This window comes from Pantherophis guttatus, chromosome 1 (genome assembly GCF_059756535.1).
Source record: "Pantherophis guttatus breed Tessera chromosome 1, ASM5975653v1, whole genome shotgun sequence".
Lineage (NCBI taxonomy): Eukaryota > Metazoa > Chordata > Lepidosauria > Squamata > Colubridae > Pantherophis > Pantherophis guttatus.
This window is the reverse complement of record NC_142063.1, coordinates 45,084,672-45,110,596: the sequence shown is the minus strand read 5'-3', so window position 1 is coordinate 45,110,596 and position 25,925 is coordinate 45,084,672. Positions and strand designations below refer to the sequence as shown.

At 35.4% G+C, this 25,925-nt stretch overlaps 2 protein-coding genes and 1 long non-coding RNA gene across 6 annotated transcripts in view; 1 reads left to right on the top strand and 2 right to left on the bottom strand.

Moving 5' to 3' along the window:
- Window positions 1–1,329: 1,329 nt before the first annotated feature.
- LOC117665940 (uncharacterized) lies at window positions 1,330–9,610 on the bottom strand. 2 transcript variants are annotated; one of them, XR_004591525.2, is made up of 3 exons: window positions 9,529–9,610; window positions 5,403–5,532; window positions 1,330–1,564 (listed from the first exon to the last, which is right to left on the bottom strand). It is a non-coding gene; the product is annotated as an uncharacterized LOC117665940 (long non-coding RNA). The 2 variants fall into 2 exon arrangements; XR_009621365.2 differs by lacking the exon at window positions 9,529–9,610 and adding an exon at window positions 7,037–7,435.
- A 115-nt stretch (window positions 9,611–9,725) lies between these two features.
- On the top strand, window positions 9,726–11,274 carry FAM181A (family with sequence similarity 181 member A). Its single transcript, XM_034418386.3, has one exon. It carries the CDS (start codon window positions 9,726–9,728, stop codon window positions 10,659–10,661), a length of 936 nt encoding a protein of 311 aa, XP_034274277.2. The 3' UTR covers window positions 10,662–11,274.
- A 3,351-nt stretch (window positions 11,275–14,625) lies between these two features.
- The window catches only part of ASB2 (ankyrin repeat and SOCS box containing 2), a 30,802-nt gene continuing 19,502 nt past the window's right edge, over window positions 14,626–25,925 (bottom strand). For all 3 annotated transcript variants that reach the window (XM_060687337.2, XM_034418387.3, XM_034418389.3), the window contains 4 exons: window positions 24,135–24,306; window positions 21,491–22,052; window positions 18,399–18,552; window positions 14,626–17,733 (listed from right to left, as the gene is read on the bottom strand). In XM_060687337.2, coding sequence (XP_060543320.1) covers window positions 17,597–17,733; window positions 18,399–18,552; window positions 21,491–22,052; window positions 24,135–24,306 — 1,025 coding nt within the window. In that variant the 3' untranslated portion in view covers window positions 14,626–17,596. The remainder of the gene's footprint in view (window positions 17,734–18,398; window positions 18,553–21,490; window positions 22,053–24,134; window positions 24,307–25,925) is intronic.

The following is a 25,925-nucleotide window of genomic DNA, read 5'->3' as shown; positions in this document are numbered from 1 at the left end:
GATTTGAACTAGATTGTGATGTTTCTGTGTAATATATGTGTGTATATGTAGGTATATGCATAATGATTATCTTTTGAGAGCTGAATGCAATGTAATTTTATTTTAATGTATTTTAATGTATGCTGATTAGTGTACATTTAAAGTGACAATTAAGTTCTATTCTATTCTATTCTATTTTATTCTCACATATTTAATATATTCACTTTTTATCATTTATATTATAATTTGGCTACAACCTTTGCTGAAGAGATCTTCAGGCTCATCTAAAATTTCCAGGTCATAAGTGACCCTGGACTCAAAAGAAGTTTGATTGCTAGTGACACCAATGAGCCATGAGGTGAGTACTGGTATATTTAGAAAATAACACTAAAATGATTTATTATGGTTGTCACCCAGCCAAATGTTTAGACTGGATTTGGCATTTTTGTCCACCTATTGAGTCCTTCCCAAGGACCTGGAATAAATAGATATTGTTTAACATTAAAGGTGTCATCACAGGATGTAAACTGTTCAAAGTAAAGCTGCCTTTTGCAATTGATTGATGGTGATCTTGACAATGCCTACAGAGTTCAAGTGGTGCTCCAGATGTTTTGGAATTGAACCCAAAGTGCCTATTACTATAAGTACTATTTTTGCTTTCTTTTACCACACCCATTTTTATTATTATTATTATTATTATTATTATTATTATTATTATTATTATTATTTAAATTTGTATGTCGTCCAACTCTCAACTCTGGGAAACAACAATAAAAAAAATAAAAATCAAATCAAAAGTTATATATAAAAGATGGCAAACATGATGAAATGGGGGATCTCACTCTTTCCTCATCTTCATGACTCTTCAAAACAACAGCAGAATTAGAATCATTCAGATCTCAGGGAAACCTGTTCCAGACAACAGGTACTTCTACAGAAAAGGTGTCTTCTCTGACATTGTTTAACTGAAGGAACCTGAAGCATGTCAACCCTGCAAGATCAAACTGGCCAGGCAGATATTATGAGAGACAGACCTCAAGCAATCTGGCCCTAAGCCGTGTAGAGCTTTACAGGTAATAACCAGCACCTTGAATTGAACATGGAAGCAAACAGGCGACCATGTAACCAGTGTAGCCCAGAAAGCAGAAATGTTACATGGGCATACTGAAGCATTACCCATACTGCTTGTGCCATCTCATTCAAAATCAGCTGAAGCTTGTGTGTCAAGATCAGCTGCATGTAGAATCCATTGCAGTAGTCAGGACTAAGCATGAATGACTTTTGTCTGAATAAGAATAGCAAGAACTGAAAAACAACAATAGTAGTAAATAACTGTTAAAACAACAGTAATTCAGAATAACTGGAAAAGAACATTAAGTACTTTATTTTCTGATTGATCAGGGATAATTGGAGAAAAGTCAGTTTTCCAACTTTTGCAGAACAGGAATTTAAAATAAAGATTCTTAAATAGATTTTTCCTTAGTCTCTAGCTAAAGGTAAAAAGGGAAAATGTTTCCCTGTCAGTCGTGTCTGACTCTAGGGTTCGGTGCTCATCTCTGTTTCTTGGCCGAGGGATGGTCTTTGACTATAACAAAAAAATAATAATAATTAAATTTAAAATTTAAAAAATGGAAAGAAGTAAATAGCCTTGAGGAAAGTATTCAAATAAAATAGGTTAAGTAAAGAATTTTCAAAGGGTTAAATACTGTAATAAAATAACAGACTCGGACTTTGCCAGTTTCCATAAATGGAGGAAGATGAACATGTATCATTTGAAGACAAGATCTTGCTCTTGTGCCTTCTGCTACTAGATAATTCTTTCCAATTTGATTTTCTATTGGCTTTTTAGAAAATGTAGTGCATCACCTACAACTGATCTTCAGTTTGCTTTTTATAAAAATTAGCTATGTGACTGTCTCAAAATGGCAAGAGACCTGTGACAGAACTGAATCAGGGGTGGATTCTACTTATCTTTACTACCGGTTCGCAATGGTATCTGACTGGAAACCAATTTTTCTTTCTTTCTTTCTCTTTTACTTTTTAGATATTTTAGCTTTTGTTAAATTTCCTTGGTCTAGTGATTAAGGCACCAGATAAGAAATCAGGAGACTTTGAGTTCTAGTCCTATTTTAGGCATGAAAAACTAGCTCCATGCTTTGAGCCAGTCACACTCTCCCACTCCAATTATTTGTAAAAATAATAAAGTGAAAAGTAAATAAAGTAACAGATTTTATTATTAAGTGATTAGATTGAAATTATGATTAAACAATATTGTGATATAAGTTATAATAGTTTTTTAATGTTATATTTAACTTCTGGTGAAAATATTGACATTCTAAATGGTAATTAATACTGAGGGTTTTTTATTTTTAATACAGCATAAATATACATATTATACACACACACACCAGTGGTGGGTTGCTCCTGGTTCTGTCCAGTTCTTGCGAACCGGTAGTAAAAGCGGCGGGAGGCTCTGCCCACCTGCCCAGATGTCATCATGGATGATCTGCTCATGCTTTCTGTTGCACTCCCATTGCGAACCGGTAAGTAGAACCCACCCCTGACACACACATATATGTACACACAAAACTATGATTTTTAATATAAGGTAAATATATGAATCTATTTCTTGCAGATTGCTAAACGTAATGAATAATTTAATTATTTTAAAAGTTATTCATTAATATTAAAGTCCAGAACTTATTCTTTTGATGTAAATGAATGATTGAAAGAAATGAAAAATGCCATTTTTAAAAATGTTAAATGAGTTTAGTCCTGTAATAGATAGATAGATAGATAGATAGATAGATAGATAGATAGATAGTATAGATTAGATATATATATATATATATATATCATATATATATATATATATATATATATATATATATATATATATATTATATTTCGCTGATAAAGAAATAAAGGGAGACTAGTATAGATCTATATATATATTTCATTTTCCAATCTTTGCATACCAAAATGCCCAGGGGGCAGTTTTTAGAGGAATGACATGTCAGATATGAAATGACTCTACAGCTGGTCCCTGTCTGCATGCTGGGAAGGCATGTGGAGACATTTTTTCAACTGCTGTATGACTTTGACAGTCTCACAGTTAAAATGATGTATCATTCTTATGGCTTTCCTCAGTGGATGCTTCAAAGTGCATCAGACACTCCAAGTGGAGTGCCCTATTGTTAATTGTTTCTTTCAAATGTACATTGAGATGAACATGGCCAAAGCAGAGAGGAACAAAGGGGTTCCAGTGGCCTCTTTGGGAAGACCCTGTGCAGCTCAACCTGAGTCTGACCTTGAAAGAGTTTCCTTTATTCAGAATATAGTGCTCTTGACTTCAGTGCCTTATTATCAATCAGCTACAGGGAACTGGAACTCTAAAGGAAGAAATGTTGGGAAAAAAGATCCAAAATGGGTCTCTGCAGCATTATGGCATACTTTAATGGACTAGGCTGAGAGGGGGCCTTATAATTATAAGTAAATTAAATCCTAAATTTAAAAAAACACATTAGGATTAGAATATGTTTAGTTTGTTTTCATTAATCTTCTCCTAATGCTCGCTCAAGAATTTAATACAGAAAAATCATTTGTAATTACCAGTTTAGGGTAGTAGCTAAATGGCAGCAAGACAATTTAACTAAATGAGTTGTTCTCCCTTTTATTTATTGCAGAATATGTGGGAAATTTTTTTGCTACTAAGGCCAATTTTAATGGATCCCCCCCCCATTTGAAATGACTAGCTAAGCCTCCACTGAATGTAAAAGCAGAGCAGTCATGAATTAGAAATAAATGGAAAAACATGCATTCTAATGTCCTGGTACTATGTCTTCTATCGGCCCAAGTGTAACTCATCCTCACTGTCAACCATAAAATAGCACTAGGAATTATCCTTGCATATTTTCTTACTGCTTTGCATTCCCCCTTATATAATTACCAATTATTTTATTTAGTTGAAATTTGTGGAGGAGTTGAATTTGGGGTTAACTTTAAGTCAGAATTGTTAGACAATCCTCACAATGGCATGTTTCCTAGCAATGCTAAGAGCTGTAGTTCAGCAATATTTGGAATATCACAAGTCTGTACCTAGTTGATATTTATTTTATTCCTCAACTCTCATGCATGCACTCATATTGTACATGACCCTTAATATATATTAAAATTGAGATAATCAGTTATCAACTTTCTAATTAAGATAACTTGGAAATTCATAACATTTGGAATTACTCTAAATCTTAAATTGGTCTAATAAAGGTATTGCATCGATGGGTTTTTTAAATCATAGCCTGATTACTATTGGTTTTTTTAAAATCATAAATTTAGTAACTGAGTTATTCTTTCAAGACAATTTCTGCTCTTCAGATATTGCAAGTTTGCATTTTTTTATTTCTATAAGATCCCTTAGGAAATATGAATTACTGTGTATACGCCAAGTACACCCAAATGAATTCAGTTCAGAAATAGAGAAACAAGATCTTAAAATGCAAATTAAACTCTGAAATAATGAGAATACAAAAGCATAGCCAAGAGATGTTGGACACAGCAATACTGAGTACTATGTACTAATGTATTGAGTACTAATACTGAGTACTATGACACTATGCTCCTTCATGGTTTCCAAGTTTCAGGTTTTCCAAAGGAAGCTATAAAGGCAATAATGAAGGCTGATTTAAATATTTATTTCATTGAACATGAGTATTTCTATGATGCTTCAATCAGCTGACTCTAGGTGGCTTATTATTTGTCTTCCATGCTCTGTGAAGTTGTTTTCTGCTTTCCCATGGCTTCTGAATTTGTATAAATATTTTGTATTTTTTTCAAGCTATTTTTTTAAAATAAACCATTGAGGGTCAGATTGAAATAATATAGAAATTAAAGGTAAAAAAAATAAATAACCAAGCAAACAAAATTTTCTATATCCTTTTTAGTTATTCATTTTACTATGTTTATGTTTCCATTTTCTTTGTTCTGGGTATATTTCAATCATTGCTATATTTTAAGATTTTTTATTGCATAATTATTTACTTTTATATGTATAATACTTAGAATTTTTATAGGCTTCTTATATTTGTAAATAGTAAATAACTTAATATAACAAAGTTTAACTAACACATAGGAGGGAAAGCTTATACAATCTAAGGGTGGAAAACTAGAGATCTGAGACTAACTAGCCTCAAAGAAATTAACGAAGTTCCTAGTAATTTATTGTTTCTACACACATGTACACAAGGTTATGTATTTTTCAGTCACTTTTTCCAAAGGGCTTGTTGTTTTTGTTTGCAATATAAACAGTAAAAGAGGCTCTCCCATATTAAAAGGTTTCCTGCACCTGCCAAGGGAAAAGTGAGTAACCGAGACATGTCTATTGATGTTCTCACTGGGAGAGAGAGGACAATAAATCTATTGCTTACATTTTTTCAGCAGCTAGATGAGCTTCTAGGCAAATTTGAGAAAAACTGTTTTGAAGCAAATCTGCAATAATCAACATCTGTTTGACTGAATTACATCTTCTCTTTGGCAGTCACTGGTATTGGAAAAATGCTGAAAAGATTGCAGAAAATTTGATTTGAAGAATGGATCTTTTCTTAATTAAAGTCCTTTAAAACCTATTAGTCTTCTTCTACCACATTTAGATTAACAAAAACCACCAATGTCTGGCTTAATTTGCAGAAAGAAGTAGAGAAGTTCTTGCAATGCAATGAATGAATCAAGTGGCAACTTATTTCCAACAGTTTAGTGCAATTTGTATTCACTCAAGTTACCATAACTTCCAAAATTTATTCCACCAGCTGCTACGTAGGCAGCTGCCTGATTGCAAACATGTTCCAGTCACATAGCTTTTACACAACTTTTAATCAGCACTAAAGAAATTATCCATTATTTTTGTGTAATTTTCCTGAGAATTTTATAGAAAACAGAGTTTTATTATTACAGAGATTCTAGTGCAAAGAATTTATACCCAGTAATCACTAAATCCTATATCATCACTAGTATTATTTCAATTATCTGCAAAGGAGACTAGAAATAAATTTAAGGATTTTTTTTCTTATAAAACAACTGATTGAAGCAGCATTTGCAAAAATTTTATGTAACTTTTTTATTATTTTGCTATATGTTTTTACACAAAGGAATCTGACATAAAATTTAAAATATTCAAATAAGAGCTGAAGTTGTTTGAAATTATTCAGGTTGTCCTCTTGATAAGCAGAGAAATAAAACGTATTTTAGTGCCAATCTTGGATCAGCCTGTTAGCACACAATTTGCTGGCATTTCAACATTATTTGTTGAATTATTTCAACATTATTTTGAGTGTTGATTCTTTACTTACTTTAGACTATTGAAATTGTGAGCTTTTTTATAGTAAGACAATGTTATAAGGAGAAAAATATAAATGAGTGAAATAGTTGTACCTATAGGATTACAAGATTTTAAATATCAAAAATTATACTTACCTAAGAGTTGCTTTATTTGCTTAGTCATTTACAAAATCTAACCTTGCAATTCAGTGTCTGATTCTTTAGAAATTAATCCCATATATATCAGTGATATTCAGCAAATAAGAACAGGATCTTACTGCTATTATTGTTGTGGTTGTACCAGTGTTCTTCTAAAGTATCATTTCAATATTCAGTAATTTGGTTTTTTCCTATAGAAATATGAACTGACAAGTGATTGCCTGAAAACCCTTTCAACAACTAGAATTTAACTATATTTATGCTGTGTTTGTGCTAAAATTGGCAACCATTGGATTTGTGTCTGCTCCAGCATTGGTTGTGGATATACTGCATTGCTAGCTGGCTGTATTCCTGAATGTCTAGCATTTCTGAAATTCACTCAGGGCAACTCTCTCTCTCTCCTTTCCTATTCTTAAAGACCTCTGTAGGGATAACCCACAGTGTGGGACTCAATGCTTTAGCATGCTATTAAGTTATTGCCACCCCTAAGGACAACTCTGCAAGGAGGATGAGGACTCACATAACTCTGAATCAATAAAGGAAGCAGCTCAATTAGCATTTCACATGCTTTTCTTCCCTCTCTTCTTACCTTCCCTGCAGTGGGCATGCTTTCCCCTTAAAGGATTGTCCTGTTTCTGCTCATTGCCAGCGTTGGCAGGGTGACAGTAGTCGAGTGTGCAAACTTGTGCTATTGTCCCCAGGCCAGGGGGAGTCATGGAGACCCACTAATATGACACAGGAAAATGTTTGCTGATGGCAATTCTATGGGCTTTGTCTAACTCTTTCTCCATCATGACGACTCGATTTAAGCCTCTAACTGTTTGACTACAGATGCAAGAGTACTATCCAACTCCATCCTTTTGTCCGGGTAGTTTGAATGGGTAATTCAGCTTTTGTGTGGCTCAATTGAGGGGGCAAACATAAAGACAAGATTCTTGAGCGCTCAAGCTTCTTTTCCATGGATATCTGCACATCTCTTTAGAGATTTGTTCTTTTCTTACCTTTTTCTGACATCACCCTCCCTTTAAGTGGGGAAAAAGGCCTGATCAAGAACAGTTTAAAAAGTAGCCTAGCCAGGTCTTCCAAACTAGCATTGTCCAGTGTTACTCAAGCATGGTTACTGCCAGTCTTCAGACAGCTTTGGAGTAGTTTAGAGAAAAGAGCCTCAACAAGCTTTCTTTACTCATCCTCAGCATATCATGTTTGATTGTGTTTAAAAAAGGGGGAGGACGGGGTTGGAACAGAAAGAATGGTAGGAATCACAGGGAAATGATCGTATTTATTAGCTGTCTTTCTGTGGCTGTCCCCATGGTGACTATTTGTGATGGCAAAGAATGTGAGAACAGGGAGCCTAATGCCTGATTGGGATGCTTTGTATTTGGCAAAGTGGCTTCTGATTGGCCTGAGAAAGCCTCCTAACTAGAAGGGCTTGATATTCATTCAGCTTACTCAAGTGCTGCAAAACACTCACAGGGTCCGGCTGCTTCTCTAAAGGTTGGTAGTATCTAACCTATGTAACAAGATTAGCTGGTGAGCTGCTTCTTCTCTACCACAGAGTTACAGTAACACTCAATGTTTAAGAGAGAATCTTGCTGGGAAGGATATAATTTAACTTGGAAAGCCATGAAAATGGTGCATAGATATCTACTCAAAGGTTAAATGCTACCTGTCTAGTAAGATTAACTAGTAGGGCCACAGTCACAGCAAGTATAAGACTGGAATAAGGGAAACAGAATATATTGAGGTATATAATAATGATTGTACATATGATATAATTGTATTATTAAGCTGTAAATTTGTAGAATAATTATAAACAAATATGTATACAATACTGCAAGATCTTTGTGGAGTTCATGATCTTGCAGGAGAGAAAAGCATTTGAAACAATATTGAATGGATTAATTATTTGAAACAAATGTCTATCTCACTTCTGCAGGTCTGCCTTTGTGCCCAGCATATTTTACTGTTTGAGTATCTATATATGTTATGTGGGGGAGAGAATGAGACAGTAAGAAAGAAAGAATATTCAGGCATTTAAAGACTGAAATCCTAAACATGTTTATCTGGATCCACTGAATACAGTGGATCCAGATAAATTAATCTGGAAGTTAATACAATTGCATTATTAAGCTAAAAGAGTTTTGGGGGTATATGTGAAGCTGTAATTAATAGTGTTAAAACTGGGGGTTTTTTGTGCAGAGCTGAGTATAGTATGAATATGATCATTACAGATATGTGAAAAGGAACGTGAGTTATTTCTTCAGGAATTGTCACGTGCGGAAGTAAAAATGCATTTTAGTCTTTGTTACCCTATTTGTGCAGACATGTGGAATGTCAATGAGAGGACAAAAGGCAGAGGGGGCTTCTTTTTTTTTTTTTTTTTTTAATTTGATTTATATGCCGCCCTTCTCCGGAGACTCAGGGCGGCTTACAGTGCGTTAAGCAATAGCCTTCATACTTTTGTATATTTATACAAAGTCAGCTTATTGCCCCCACAAACTGGGTCCTCATTTAACCTACCTTAGAAAGGATGGAAGGCTGAGTCAACCTTGAGCCTTGGAGAGATTCGAACCAGCAGTAAATTGCAGGCAGCTGTGTTAATAACAGGGTGCTTTAAACCACTGTAGTACCAAGGCTTCTATGTTTAAACTGAATGCAAGCAGGTAGGCAATGGAAAAAAAACTTTTTGAGGACTTTACAATATACAATGTAACTTTTATAAGTGAAAAATATAATTAGCCACTTCAGTATTGTGGGAGTCGACACACATCACTGAAAGCATTCAAAAATCCATTTGCATCCCTAACAATAGATACTTCTAGATGAAGTTTTTAATCAGGCATTCACTCTGCCTCATCCTTGAGTTCCACGAGAGGTCCACCCATCCCTATTTTTAATGTGTATCTTCCCACTGATTTTTCCTCTTTTTTTTTTTTCGTTACCAGAGGGGGAAAAAATCAAAGAAGCTGGGGAAGGCGCAGCGCATTTTGGTTAATTAACACTTGGAGCGGTCTTTTTGGAAGCCTCGGGCATGGTGTGAAAGCACAATCTGGGGAGAAATGCACGCGGGTGGCTACCTACCTGCGTTACCCATCTTCCATCTGGCAAAAGCGGCCCGATGTTCCTGCCAAGGATAAACATTCCCCGCCATCCCATTTAGCCTAAGCGAACCGACCGTCGCCTCGGGTTAGGCGCTCCCTGTCTCTGAGGGAGCCAACCCTTTCATGGACGGGCCTTCCTTCTTCCTCGCCTCTTCGTATCCGCGGCCGGGCTGAGCGATGGCTTCGGCAGACAGCGAGGTGAAAACCCTCCTCAACTTCGTCAACTTGGCCTCAAGCGACATCAAGGCCGCCCTGGACAAGTCGGCCCCCTGCCGCCGCTCCGTAGACCACAGGAAATACCTGCAAAAGCAGCTCAAGCGCTTTTCCCAGAAATATTCCCGCTTGCCCCGCTGCCACCACCACCACCACCACCACCACCTGCAGCCGCAGTTGCCTCCCGCTCGGGAGCGGAGACCGCCTGAAGGGAGGGCGCGAGGCCTGAGCCCCGAGAGTTCGCTAGGCCGACGCCACGCGGCCTCCGGGGAGGCCAAGGGCGACAAGGCCTCCAAGGCCCCAGAGCGCCTCGGCGGTGAGGAGCAGCAGCAGCAGCAGCAGCAGGCAGGGACTTCGGAGGCAGGCGCCAGGCCCGACCAAGTACCCATGAGGAAAAGACAACTCCCCGCTTCTTTTTGGGAAGAACCCCGGCCTCCTCCGGGCTCTCCCGGTGTTGTCAGTGGCGTGGTCTTTCCAATGGGAGTTTGCTCGTCGCCCTCTTCTTCCTCGTCATCCTCCAAAGATCTGCCGCCTTATGAGGGAAAGAAAAATAAAATAGGCCTCGACGACGATGGCACCGGCACGGTTCTCGAGAGCCCCCCGCGCAGGCCAGAGCCAGAGGCCGCCCTCAAGGGATTGAGGACCTGGGGCTGCTGTCCATTTCAGTACCACGGGCCACAGGCCACCCCCGGCGTCTACCCGCCCCCGCTGCCTGCCGCCCTGCCCCCCGCGGCCCCCTTCTCGGCTTTGGGTTTGTGGCGGAAAGATGCGCCTTCCCCGACGGAGGGCGAGGCCTTCTGCCAGCCAGGACAGAAAGTGTATCGGCCTGTAGTGTGGAAGCCCATCCCCACCAAGCCGGCCGCGCCGCCCCTCATCTTTAGCGTCTTTAGTTATCTTTAGCTGTAGCGGCTCCCTTCAGTTTGCAAGGACCTCACTTCTCAATCATCAGGTTGCTCACAATGCTGATTTTGAAACAGTGCCTTAGGCTACTTCCAGAGCTTGAAAAAAAACAGCTGATCTGCTCTTTAATCTCAGGTCCCCCTGCTCTGGAGGTTCATCAGGGAATACAAAAAGCCATGAAAGTGTCAAAGGGTGTTGAAATCAATCCAGTGTTGATGTATCAGGTCTCCTGCTAAAATATGTTCTCTTGGTGACCTTGGGCCAATTATCTCCGAACTTGATCTACCTGGCAAAGATGTTGTGAAGGCAAAGTATGCATGTGTGGAATTTAAAATATATACCCTTTGAGTTGTTTGAAAGAAGGGCAAGATAAAAATAAACCACACTTTAGTTTGGTGGTAGACTGTCCCTGCCTGAATTAGCAAGAAAGAATTAATAACAAATTGTTGAATAATGAAATTATTCAAGAGGCAGGGGTTTGTCTTGTCTGCACTGCCAAAAAAAGTAAGAAAATGTTAATACACACTTCTGTAAATAAGGATGCTGTTTTTTTCCTGACATGTAAATACCAAGACTGTTGCAACAAACAAAAATAAATCCCATACAATTTTTCCTTTGAGTCTCCACTGTTAAAATGTGTTTAGGTGGAAAAGTGTTATCTTTTTAGGAAGAAAGAAGAGAATTGTTTTACTCTTGTGCAAATGCATCAATTGCTTTTAATCTATAGCCCATCTGTTGTTAATTCTGGATAGGAAGCTTTGTTAGCAAAAATGTCCTTTGTTGTTTTTAGCTGAATGATTCTATGAAATTTGGTCATTTAAAAGCAAAAAGCCTTGCACTACTCTCATCCCATGTATGCGAAGCAATCATTTATAGTAAGTCTGAAAATAATGTCTTTATTATTTATATATTTTAGTGGTACAGAATAAACAATACAGGATTTTTTTTTCTATGATAAGGATACTCCTGTCAATATGAAAAAGATTTGTATGTAAAAAAAACCCTTAGGTTCATTTCCTTAATTTCTAAATCAAATTGCACTAGGTAGCAGGTATTAGAAATGTACTGACCAAACTCTTAGACCAGTTACAGTAAGCAGTTTTAGATGAACCAATAAAACTGCCATACAATTAACCTTTGAGAAGTAGGGAAGCAGCAGAATAAATGCTATTATGAAAGCTACTTTACACTTCAGATATTTCACTTGTGATTCAGTTGCTATTACAATTCTCTTTCTTTTGAAAATAGCATTTGCATGAACTGGCAAGAGACCAATAAACTAAGCTACTAATAAATGAATTTCCAACTATATGTTACAGCTTTGTTTGAGCTGCAAATCCAATGATATGAAACAAATCTTAACCAAAAGTGGATTGGACTTGGAAATATTGGAAGTAGATGAAATACAGGTATCTTACAAAAGTGAGCTTTTGTTCTTTTCAAAAGATATTTTTAAAGGAATCTATATAACTTTGTTTAAAGAAAAGCTACGTTTGTATACTAAGTTTTCATAGGCTTTAGCACAATGTCTTGTGGTCTTCCCTTCAGTATAAAAAGGACATGTCCTATGGTTTGATCTAGCACTTTTTAAATATAATTTTAATAGCCCTATTGCACAAGAGTTACAGGTGTCTAATAAATTGACCTGTATTCTGTTAATTTCCCCATTGAGTTGTTCATTTCATTAAATTGGAATAACATTTAGGGAAAATGGCTACCATTTATACACTATCCCTATTTTTCATATTTATTTTTCAGCATAAATTTTCAATGTTTCTGATTATTATAATACCTTTCAAATTTCTCTTTTTTAGCAACTTGATTATATCAGGATTAATTTCTTTAATGCTTGTTGTGTATATTCTCCACACTCCAGAGTTTTGCCATTGGAACAATGCCATATAATATTGCAATTGAAAAGGTTAGATTTATCTGTAAGAAATTTTTCTTACTCTTTCAAGGAACTATTTAAGAATAACTACTCTTTACTTTATTACCTTTTGGAGATTGTGGCAAACCAAATATAAATCAGAACATATGCAGGTAGCAATAGCCCTTAGACTTATATACTACTTCACAGTGTTTTACAGCCTCTCTAAATCAGGGATCCCCAACCCTCCCTCGTCTGTGGACTGGCACCGGTCCATGACATGCCAGAAACTGGGTCGTGCAAACTAGGGAAGCCCCATTCACAGGATGCAGGCAGCACATGAAACCACACCTCTTCTGATACCCAAAAGGTTTGGAGCCCTTATCTAAGTGGTTCACAGAGTCAGCATACTACCCCCAACAATCTGGGTCCTCATTTTACTGACCTCAGAAGGATGGAAGGCCTTGATCTGGTGAGAATTGAATTGCCGAATTGCTGACAGTTGGCACTCAGCAGAATTAGCCTGCAGTACTGCATTATAACCACTGTGTCGCCACCACTAATCATTGTTTAGCAAGTACAATAGGGACTAGAAATGTAGCTGTATGCAGAGATTGCTAACTGAAATTGTGACTGTCCTTAATATCTTCAGCTTCCTTTGTTTTATAGACCTAGGAAGCTCATAAACATGAGCAAAATAATAGCAAAATTATTTTTGTATCACTGTTGTGACCGCAATCAGTGTATGAGGTCACTAAGTGAGGAGTGCTGTAGTGTGCATGTGTATTTCATGAGCCCAAACCTAAAGTATAAAGAAATTAACAAGAATTTCATATACTGCACTTACTATATAAAACATAACAGCTACTGTGTGGTTTTAACAAGTAATTTCATCATTAGAAGTTCTATTTGCAAGAAATTCTCCCCTACATAGATTTGTACTGTCCTATTTGCAAAGAATTATACCTTCAATGGTCTCCCTGTATGACTGCACATGTATCAAATAATATGCGTTCAAAAATTTAAAATGAAAACAATGGTAAAGATACTAAACTCTTAAATTTTTCTTTGTACCCTTTTTATGCAAATAAGTGTATGGTTTAAACAGCCTCTCTTGGTCATTTGTGATAAGTGAAAATAACTCTATGGGACTAGACAATGACATTTTAATTAACGGGGGAAAAGAGCACTTTCTTTCAGATTTCGATGTGTGCCTATATACTGGTAAAAACAGAACTTATGAGGGCTTACATTTCAGTGCCATGTTCTGTGTTTGGTGTGGGAAATGGAAGACATATCTCAGGAGACATGTTCCATACTATGCCATTGATTGGGATTCTGGCATCTGATGTCTGTTCAAATTTACTACATCATCTGAAATATTATTTGGTACATCAAGCAGAAGAAAGTATACACATAAACCCAGTAGTGAAATCCAATTTTTTTTACTACTGTTTCTGTGGGCGTGGCTCGGTGGGCATGGTGTGACTTGGTGGGCGCAGCTTGGTGGGCATGGCAGGGGAAGGATACTGCAAAATCTCTATTCCCACCCCACTCCAGGGGATAGATACTGCAAAATCTCCATTCCCACCCCACTCCAGGGGAGGGATATTGCAAAATCCCCATTCTCACCCCACTCAGGGGCCAGCCAGAGGTGGTATTTGCTGGTTTCTCCAAACTACTCAAAATTTCCACTACCAGTTCTCCGAATGGCTCAAAATTTCCGCTACCGGTTCTCCAGAACTTGTCAGAACCTGCTGGATTTCACCCCTGCATAAACATCTTTTTATTTCAACATCCCTATTTACTCTAGGAACTTTCCTACTCACAGTAATAGTAGAAGAATCAGCGAGTACAATGTTTTATAAAATCACTAGAGAAAACAACTCATGTAGCACTCTATGAATGCATAACATTTACACAATATCAGATAAATATTTAATTGAGGAAAATGTATCTGGAAATGCAGTTTCCACTGATAAATTGCAGGCCAAATTTATCTAGACCCTCCCTCTCCTAAGTATATTTCGTTTAACATATAAGTAGTGTGTCTACTCCTTTCAGAAATGTCTTAAAAGTAAAAATGGAGTGCAATTAATTTTACTCAAATTTAATGCAAACAACGCCACCTAAAAACACAGTGCTTTTAAAATATTGGTTCACTGATCCCTCCCACATTAATCTCCAGTTGTTTAAAAAAAAACTATTGTTAACATAACAAAAATTTCAAAAATACATTGCAATCTTGTTTAGGCACACATTTATAAAATAATAGATCAAACAGATAATGTTAATACGACAATCTGCAAAAATCCTAAAATGTTCTTTGTATATGATATAGAGCACAATAACAGGTTCTTTCTGTCTTCAACACTATCAGGTAAAGCATGGAACTATGAAGCTTATTTTTAAGTCCTAAATATTCTTAACTTTAAGATTTACAATAATATTTTGTACTTGTATAAAACAACAGAATTTGTACAGATTTGATAAAACTGGTGAATTTAAAAAAATCACAAAATCACTGGAGCAGTAGAAAGCTACATATCCACCATTATACTTGTAATTTCTCTGGAGCAGGCTAGTATATAGAAAACTGAGTAGATATTTCTTATTATTTTACATATGTTAAACCAGTATTAAGGTATTACTCAGCTAATAGATCTATGTAAACCCAGCCAAGCAGATTTCTTGAAAATCTTTCTGTAAATGGCAAGAAATAATGAAGTCAAAGGGCAATTCTCAAAGGGACATTTAATGGATAATTTCCTCCTCATTCTATGGCATCCATTGGAGTTAATCCTGGTTATGTGAGTGAGGAATTCAAATTGACAATTTATTTCTGTATGTCTAATGAGAAAAATTAGGAAGCCTTTTAATGCTTTTTTTCCTCCAATATACTGGATTTATAAACTTTTCCCTAAAAAGAGTGAATCAATTAGATTTCTCAGTTTGTAGAAAATATAGAAATGTATATTTTTTTGAATTGGTGTTATTCTCAACTATGTCATATTAAAACAATTCAAAGTTTTTTTAAAAAACTTTTTTTAAAAAAAAGTTATTCATGGAACTGCAATATTATGAATATTAAGCCAGTTATATATATCTCCAAAGTGTCCTACAGTTTATTTCAGACATTTCTGCAAAGTACTCTTGAAATGCATATAATGAACTCTGCTTAAATCTCTTTGAATTAACGTTAAGCTTCTTTGTTATCACACTTATAAAGCAAACATGAATTATATCAATTGAAGCACTTTTTATATATACTTCAGAGACCCATAAAGATGATCTGAATTAGAAAGATGAATACTTTCTTATGGAAGTATTAAGTGTTAAGAGGATGTCAATTTAAGTTATCTACAATACAACATCCATGAGGATAAATTTTTCTTCTAATAACTTAATGACACTAAATTATTTCTCTAAAAGTATGCAATGCCACCAAACAAGAGTTTTATTTAAAAACTATAGTGCTGCTAAGTAATTGCTTACGTATAGATTATTGGCCATTAAGACTATTCTAATGAAAGCCTAAATTGTTATACATAATCTAATTAAGCAATAAGATTTTCAGTTCATAACCCTGTTAAACTAAATTACTTATTCTGAAATTAACCTAGTGGCTTTGCAATGATACAACTCACTATTATTGTTTTTCATCAATAGCAGATCAAGAATTTTCTCCTGAAGTCTTTCTGAAGCAACACAGGATTTGAATCTACTCTCTCCTTCAATGCTGCTAAAATAATGTTAAATACTATGGGTTTCAGTCACATTAATCCTCATAACTAATGTATGTACATATATTTATATAATATGATACAGATCTATACATCTGAGTTAAATGTTGTGTTCTTATTTCCTGTAAATTAAATTCTTCAATATCTTTCATTTCTTGAAGTGCAGTATTTGCAAAATTACTTAACCAGGAACAAGAAAATAATATTAAATGTTTTTTTTAAATAAGAATAAATGGCTAATACATGTTAAATTAGATGGGAAAACATGAAACTATGATGACGTAGAATAGAACAGCCAAACATTAGCAAGTTCAGCAAACTGAAGTAAAATAAAATACAATCCCAAAACTGAAATGTTATGCTGATTTAACCATTATTGGACTTCTTTTCACCTTTGCATTGCATCAAGATGGTTTTGTTACATGACTATTGACAAAATATATTTGTTATCCATATGAATGAGTAAACTTGCTAATGCCTATTAACAAAATCATCAGTTAGGTCAACAGACACAAAATCCAGCATACTATACAGTTGGCAGCAATATTTATAATTGCATCAACCGAAAAAGAATTGATTGATGTGACTATGAATGATTACAGTGTGATCATCTGCATAATTCATTGCATTTACCTATATGGAGAGATACAATTTTTGCTACCTCTTCCTTATATCTGGTTATGAATAATTTAGGCTTACAATATGCATATTTATTTTTCACTAGAATTGTGAGGTCCGTCAACCAGAATCAAGTACAAAATAACAGCTTAAGAAGGCAGATTTAGAACTACTGGACACATGCCCAGATCAGGAATTTCTTTTTGGTAGTAGAACTGGAGTTTGTGCTTATGTTCTTTCACATCATAAAAACCTCCTATTTTCTTTCAAGCTTTTAAACATTTATTTTAGCAGTTTAATTAAGGAGGAAAAAGGTTTTCTGTCGCCACCGTTAAACCAGGGAGAATTGGAAGTTCTTGGTGACATGCAGATCACCTGGAGATTTATTGGTAGATTATAATCTACATTTTACCCTGCCTGCATTTTGTACTAAATGTTGAGCTACTGAGAGTGTAAAATAGCATAATATCCCTTTCACTATTTGCAGAGTGCTTTATTCTCATTTTTTCAGCTCTTTCCCATACTCTAAATGCTGTTGCATTTGTTCGGAGATTTAACTTGCAGAAATCCTTATTTTTTTCTTCTTACATATCAAAACAAGTTTTCTGTTCCATCATATCAGTCTGTTTCCATCATGGCAGCTCGCTCTATAATACATATGATTATCACTCCATGTAATGGTTGACTGTCAGGCTCACTTGAGATCACTGGGAATAATCATATTGTAAATAGTGAATTAGTCTTCTTGGCAAAGGTAAAGTCTCAATAAGTGAAAGACGGTTTTTTCCTATCACAATTCGAATTTTGATTCGACAAAGATGTGCAAGTGGCCTTGGTGGCTCTGGAAATGAAAAAATATTGTCAAGTATATAAGTAAATAAGCAAGCAAGCAAGTAGCATGTTATGCTGATACTACTTTTGGCCTAAAATGAGCTAATATTTTTTCATAAAAACTTGAGTGTATATTTCAAGGGTACTGTACCACAAACATACTTTAAAAACTAAGGACTTTTAAAATAAAATAACTAAATATGAATGGTTAAAATGTATGCATATCTCAACTTAGTAAGATAATATTCAGGTCTTAACAGAACAACAGATTAACAGAATAACAGAGTTGGAAAGAACCTTGGAGGTCTTCTAGTCCAATCCCCTGCTCAAGAGGAGACCCTGTACCATTTCAGACAAATGATCGTCCAATCTTTTCTTAAAGACCTCCAAAACACCTATATCCATATTTTAGTAAAATAATTTGAACAAATAATCATTAGGTGGTATCTCCTGACAATCAGACTATATATTATATAATGATATTCTTGTGAGCTAACATTCAACATATCTTAGAGGCTTGAATGTTTTTGTCCTATATAGTAACTTTTATAAGTTGGCTGTTATTCACATGTAAGAGTGCCACTGCATTTAGTAGTAACAGTTGCATTACAAAGTAATACTGGTGTATTCTATTATTCTTGAATAATAGAAGTTCAAGCCCACATCATAACTAACCTGCTTTTACTTTAATGTTGGACCAATCTTCATAACTGTCAATGTGTTCCTTCAACCGGGAACAAAGCTGCACGTTGCCCACATAATCCAAAAGAACATCTATAATAGGTCCTGCCCAACGACTCATCTCTGGGGTTGAAACCATTTCACAAAACTGGGGTGGGTGGGGAAGAATAAATTATATATAATCAACACTGTAAATGATTAAAAGGCATAAGAAAGTACAAGACATAACAGTACAGAATAGTTTCAAGTATAATTATTTGCAATAATTATTTCACAGAAACAAAATTTATTTTCTCAATATATGTGTTAGTAGCTACAATGAATTATATGTCATATCTCCTAGAACAGGGGTCTGCAACCTTAAATGCTCGAAGAGCCATTTGGACCTGTTTCCCACAGAAAAGAAAACACCAGGAGCCACAAAACCCTTCTGGTGCCTGACTATTTCTTGAGCGGCCACAAAACCAGCATATGTAGTTGAATTAAACGTTGTGTTTTCTTCTGAAACTTTTCTTTTCTTGGATTTATCCATGGTTGGCCTACCAGGGATTGAAAAGCTCAATAAATTGCATGTCGGTGGGTGTCGCACATTGGCGGTTGTGATACATATTTTGAGTGACGGAGCCACAGCAGAGGGGTGAAAGAGCCACATGCGGCTCCAGAGCTGCAGGTTGTTGACCCCTGTTCTAGAAGAAGGGCTTAAAGGGGGAACTAGAGAAGATGTGGAAAGTAAAGGCCAAAGTGATTCCAGTGGTTGTTGGCCCATTCAGGGCTGTGCCTCCTAAACTGGGAGAGTGGCTCCAACAGATCCCAGAAACATCAGAACTCTCTATCCAGAAGAATGAAATGCTAGGAACAGTTATGATGCTGCAGAGAACCCTCAAACTTGTTTTTTGGATTGACAGTCCAAATAAAAAAAAATTCAGGTTACTATATTCCTTAATATAGTTATACCTTCTTTTGTTTAGAAAATACTGGAATGTAATATACTTGTAACTAAATCGAGGTGAATCAAAGGAGCATTTATCTTTATTAAGAATATGTGTCTGAATTCATATTTATAGCCTGTTAATTGTTCTTGAAGGTCATTTCTTTATTATTACTTTGGAAAAAAATAGCATTAATCACTGATTTCTTTCATCGCAGCAGAAAGGTGGGAGATTTTCAAAAAACTCAGACGAGGCAATGCTACAACATAGATGACCATTCTGCAGGAAAAGCTGAAATCTACTGATTTGTATATAAATCAACATAGGGACAGCAAGGTAGATGCACAAAAGGAAATGGAGAGAACAGAATATTTAATGTTACCATTTGGGATTGGAAAGATGTGTTTTGGATTCTTTTCTGCATAAAAATCCATCTATTGTTTATTATATATGGGAAGAAAAGTTTATACTCGGCATTCAAAAATAAGATTCTGCCTGCAGTCTGGAAGCTATTCAGTACAGAATTCTGTGGGACTAGGCCAATTTTCCATGACCATCTTGCCATAGCCAACTTACCATGGGAGAATCCATATGGGATAACTTAGTGCGATAAATGTTATCCACCACTGTTTCTTCTATGTTATTTCTATTTTTATCAATGGACAAATATCGAAGAAACAGTGGCAGTTACTATTTATCGCATTGAGTTATCACATGTGGAATTGTTCTGTGGCGAGCTGTCCTAGGACGAAGTGTCCCATGGTAAGCTGGTGCAACGAGTTGTCCCATTCCAGAATTCTGCTATCTTGTTCTGGAGCACTATAGATCATAATTAAGACATAGTCCTTGGGCTCTTGCAGATGATTACAGTTCTTTTTCTACTCACCATAAAGTAATAGTAAGTAGTATTTATTTTTTTACTGAATTGTACATTATTTAAGCTATATATCATATGTGTGCATATAATGCAAGACTATAACAGATCAATTTTTGTTCAGTATGACTGTTTATATCCCAATATGATATGCTTTCCAACATGCCAGCATCACTCAGAGAAAGAAATTTTTGTTTCCATATTAACAAAAACTTCATCCAACCAATTTGCACTGAAAGGAAAATATATATTTTGTAGATGTGTCAAATATTACTAGCTTAAAGGACAACAATAATGCAAGAATATGCTGTTGAAAAAATTGGTTACTTTCCATAAAATAATTGAAATGCCCTCTAGTGGCAAATAAAATACCAGTAAAAGACACATCCTATTTATTAAATATAGCATGCAAACATATTCATTCTTTTTGTACCCAAATTTCTACCAAAATTAGACATTAGGTATCATAAGACTTAGAGGAACCCCAAAGTTCACAGAAAAACAAAAGAAACAAGACTTGAAGATGAAAAACCATAAAATAACTACATGTCAATACAAAAATACCTATTTCTAAACTAACAAAATGTTATTAATATGCTGGGTACCTAGCAGTAATAATTGACTGGGGATTTTTTACTAATTTTGCTTCATGTGAAATACAGACAGATTTTACTAAGTTAAATTGATAATTTTTATTATGGAGACTATACTAAGTTAATTCACCTGCCAAATGAAAATGGAGAGCAACTCTCTAATTTTTTTCTATCATAATCTTCTGGACCATAGTATCTGGGATGATAGCAACTGCTATTTTCTCTGCTAAACAAAACCTTGTTTGTAGGAAGTAGGATGTGTATAAAGTGAAGTTTGAAAACACAAAATATAGAAGACCTCAAACCTTCATTACACAAATGATATCCTTCCCGCTGTCCTCACTCTATATGTCTGTCTGTCTGCCTGCCTGCCTGCCTGTATCTATGTATGTATATAGTTACCCATCTCACACAAAGTAACTCTTAATATTAATGTTGCAATTAATTCAGCTATCCAGCAGCTAATAAGAAATTTGATTTCTGGAGGCTGGATGACATTGCCAAAGGCAAAGTACCCTAAATTTCTAGGGGCTAGATAATAAGATGGGTTGATGTTGTTTAAACTGGAGAAACCAGAATTTAAACTTGTAGCTATTCTAAGAAAAAACTATGTTGCTTACCTCTGAGCTATTTTTCCCATGTATTCCTCTAAATGTCATAGAAAAGATGAGATAATAAAAATAAATTTACCTGTACAATTTTGTTCTCATTATTCACTGCAGGTTCATTATACCTTTCCCTCCTAATATCAATAGGAGGATGTGGGCCACACCCATAACAACACGTAAAGCAAGAGTTGGCATCGCAGCCCATGTCCATCAAAAATTTCAGCAGGGCAAGATACTTCATTGAAAACATTACAGTAGCAGGAAAAGTTGTAGGGTGAGAGGCAACGTAGGCATTAATGTTAGCTCCATAATCAAGAAGCAGTTTCATTGTCTTCAAACATCCATGGCGGATGGAGATGAGCAATGGATTGATCAGGTCAACATTGGGATCAGCGCCAGCCTCGAGCAGCAGCTCAGTGGCATATACATTGTTGTTGAAGACTGAAAAATAGAGAACACTGGTGCGCCTATCCTCATAGAGTCGGGAACGCTCGAAAGAAAGGGTGGCATTTACATCAAAGCCAGCATCAATCAGCTCTTCCATGACATCATCATGGTTGCGCTCAGCTGCCAAATGTAGAGGGCTGATGCCACTACGCTTGATGCGAGTACGACTTGTTACTGGGAGTAGCATTTTCACAATCCTGGCAAAAATGAAATTGAAAGACAAATATAATCAAAGTTATTGATTATAAATAGGTATGGTAGATAAGTTTTAAGTAAGAGACCCTCATGCTCCAGTGGACTGATTTTGGCATTGTACATTCTCTCTCTCTCTCTCTCTCTCTCACACACACACACACACACACACTCACACATCATATTTTCATACACAAGTTATTGACAAAACATCCTGGGGTTCATTCGGTGTTTATAATTATATAGTAACCTGCAAAGAATTGTACAAGATTTTAGTTGCTTTAAATAGTAACATCATTTTGTTGAATAAAAGCACAGAACAGAGTTCCAGCCTCATTTCCAACTCCCTGCTCTTTAGTTTCCCAGCCCTTGTGTCCTGTACTTCCTTTTCTTAAAGAGACAGAACAGGATTTTTAAACAATTCTTTGCTGGCAGGGGTACATTACCTTTGGATATGAACTCCTGTCATCATTATGCAGCATGGTCAGTACTTAGGAATGATGGGAGAAGTAGTTTGTTGAAATGTGAAAAGTGCAAGTACCTCCCAGCCAGTTATGTAGGGTATTAGGGAAGAAATAGATAATAACTTCTCCCTGTTCTTTCTCCTTGGATTGCATGAACAGTAGGCGTTTTCAGTATGTGAATTGCTAAAATCAACGTTGTTCTATATCTGATTTACAGATATGCAGAGCTCATTAATGGAAAAGATAGGAAGATATTATGAATAAGTTTACCTGAAACTTGGATCATTTTGATACAAGTCAGTTCCTTCATAGAATAGTATTCTGTAAATGGAAGTCTACCATAACAGGAAGAACATTCTAGTTCACCTGTTTAGATTAATAACTGGAGCTAGAGTTTTTAATTGAGTAAACATATCAAAATATACATCTTACTGACACACATATTACTAGAGTTGCACTGAGATTCAGATTTGTTCACCAAAAGACTCAATCTTAAATTCTTTCTGAAAACCATTTATTATATAACCCTAGCAATTACTATGAGCAATTAACACTTTCCTGTGCAATGAATCTCACTTGTAACTTGTAACTTACTTGAAAGTAAGAATGACTGAAAATAAATTAAAAATATTGACCCTATGATGCGGATCTGTCCAAGACCATTCTGGTTAGAGATGCTGACTCATTAATATGACCTGAAATGGGTTTCGAATCATCACTTTACATTGTGTATGAATTTGCAAAATACTGCTAAAGCAGTATAATCACTAGGATTTTAAAAAATTAAATAATTAACTTGGAAGGAGCCAAACTGTATAACCATCTGTATAACCTGGTTACCAAACTATAACTTTGTGGCCCACAGAACCCATTTTTCCCGTGATTCAAATCTAACCAACTAATTGGTTCATCTTTTGTTAGTCTTACTTCTTTCTGTTCCTTGTCTTGTACCTTCACAAAGAAACTTTAGCTTTTAAGAATCTTGGAGACAGAAGATTTTCTTGACTTTATTTTTTTATATATATTACTAAGTCACAATAAATAAGCATAATAACTCTGCAGCCACAATTTCATGCATAAAAGTGGATATATGGGATAGAGAAAGATATATCACATATATCCACAGTATAAACTTGAATATTTCTCTTTCTCTCTTGCTCTTTTGGGTATTCTAAATTGTATATATATATTTTTTTTAAAAAATTTTGACTTATATGCCGCCCTTCTCCAGAGACTCAGGGCGGCTTACAATGCGTTAAGCAATAGCCTTCATACTTTTGTATATTTATACAAAGTCAGTTTATTGCCCCCACAAACTGGGTCCTCATTTTACCTACCTTAAAAAGGATGGAAGACTGAGTCAACCTTGAGCCTGGTGAGATTCGAACTTACAGTAATTGCAGACAGCTGGTATTAATCACAATGCTTTTAGTCTGCTGAGCCACCAGGCCCTATATGATCTATCACATCCTGATTATTTTTTATTTAGATGATAACTGAATTTTTGATATCAACTGCTGAGGTGAAAATAATTGATTTTTTTATTTTAACCTACATTTTATGCACAGTTAATCTTCATTTGTTTAAACTGACCAAATACTGAAAATTAAAGAAGCAACTTACTCATAATAGCCTTTTTTGGAGGCCATATGAATTGGTAAGAACCCATCCTTATTGGTTTTGTTAGCATCAGCACCTTGAGACAAGAGAAATTCCACAATCTTCTCATGTCCATTTTTAGAAGCTTCATAGAGAGCTGAAGCTTTGTCACTAGCTTGGGTATTGATATCAGCACCTGGGAATGAAAGATGTGTAAAGCAGAATCTCAAAAGATCTGGAATTATTAAGAACACATAGTTCTTTACCAGAAATTTCTAGTCCAAAGAAAACATAAATATTTTCAACAACTGCTTTATGCTTGTGAAGTGCTGTAAATCAAACAATAATTTGATTCAATGCATGCAGAATAAATAAATTTACACCGTAAAATGTAATCTCCTTGTATTTTCCAGCTGTTTATCTTCCTTTTTCAGCTTAGCAGAAAAGTCAGTTATGATAAAAGAGTTGATTTGTTTGAATGATCTCTTTTGATTAGAGTTTCAAGAAGTCCTTTTTCTAGGAGCATCCCCATGAGGTCAGTGGGATGGCTGGACCAAGCGAGTGGGAGATAGAGATGCAGACAAAAAAAATGACTGAGACACCTTTGTTCTTTGCAGATAAAGTTACTTGATTGAGACTTAATTTGGTCAACATTAGATTAGATAAAGAGAATGTAGTCATGAAAATGGTCCAGTTTGGGTTCATTTTAGCTTGTAGATTGAAAGAAAATCTTAGGGGTGAATGCTACTCCTTTTAATTAAGCCCTAATTTTTAATCCCACAGTTAAAGAAATAATGAATGCTTCATTGAAATTAGGATATTACTATTTCTGACTAAAAAGGGGGTAATAAGATTTTTATTGAAAAACATGCCCTTTGACTTCGAATACTTAAGAACAATTGACATGTTTTAAACTCTATTCTTAAAAGTGGTATGGTGGTTTAGATATTATTTTAATGGATTTCACTATTTTGATGTTTTATCTCACAAATTATTATTTAGAATAGAATAGAATAGAATAGAATAGAATAAAATAGAATAGAATAGAATAGAATAGAATAGAATAGAATAGAATAGAATAGAATAGAATAGAATAGAATAGAATAGAATAGAATAGAATAGAATAGAATTCTTTTATTGGCCAAGTTGATTGGACACACAAGAAATTTGTCTTTGGTGCATATGCTCTCAGTGTACATAAGAAATAATAAAATATATTCATCAACAATCATAAGATACAACACTTATTAGGATACTAATAAGCAATCAAATCATATTAGGAAACAATAAAAACAATATAAGTTGTAAAGATACAAGCAACATGGATATAGCCATAAGTGGGAAGAGATTTTTGAAAGCTTCTGTACCAACTTAATCATGTTTGCAAAGGTGACAACGAAATACCCTAAAGAAATGGATATGTCAGTCTTCTGCTTGATCTCAATGCCCTGAAATCTTTCACACACACACACACACACACACACACACTCTTTGAGAACAAACCTCTTTCAATAGGGTGGTGATTTCATTTAAATAAACATGCCTAACATTCAGCTGCACAAATCTTTGCCAAGCAGAATTTGTTTCCCTTGCAAACAACAGAAAACTCTTGTTATATTTGGCAGACTTAACAAAACTGTAACTATAAACACAATTACAAAGCCCAACACTAGACTTCTTTTCAATAAGAAAAAAAATGAATATTCAATTTATGGAAATATTGTGCATTTACAAGAGGAATAAAATTATTTTAGGATTCTCAGAATGGCTTTAAAGCTTGGAATAATGCACAGGTGTGTTGATGTTTCTTGATCT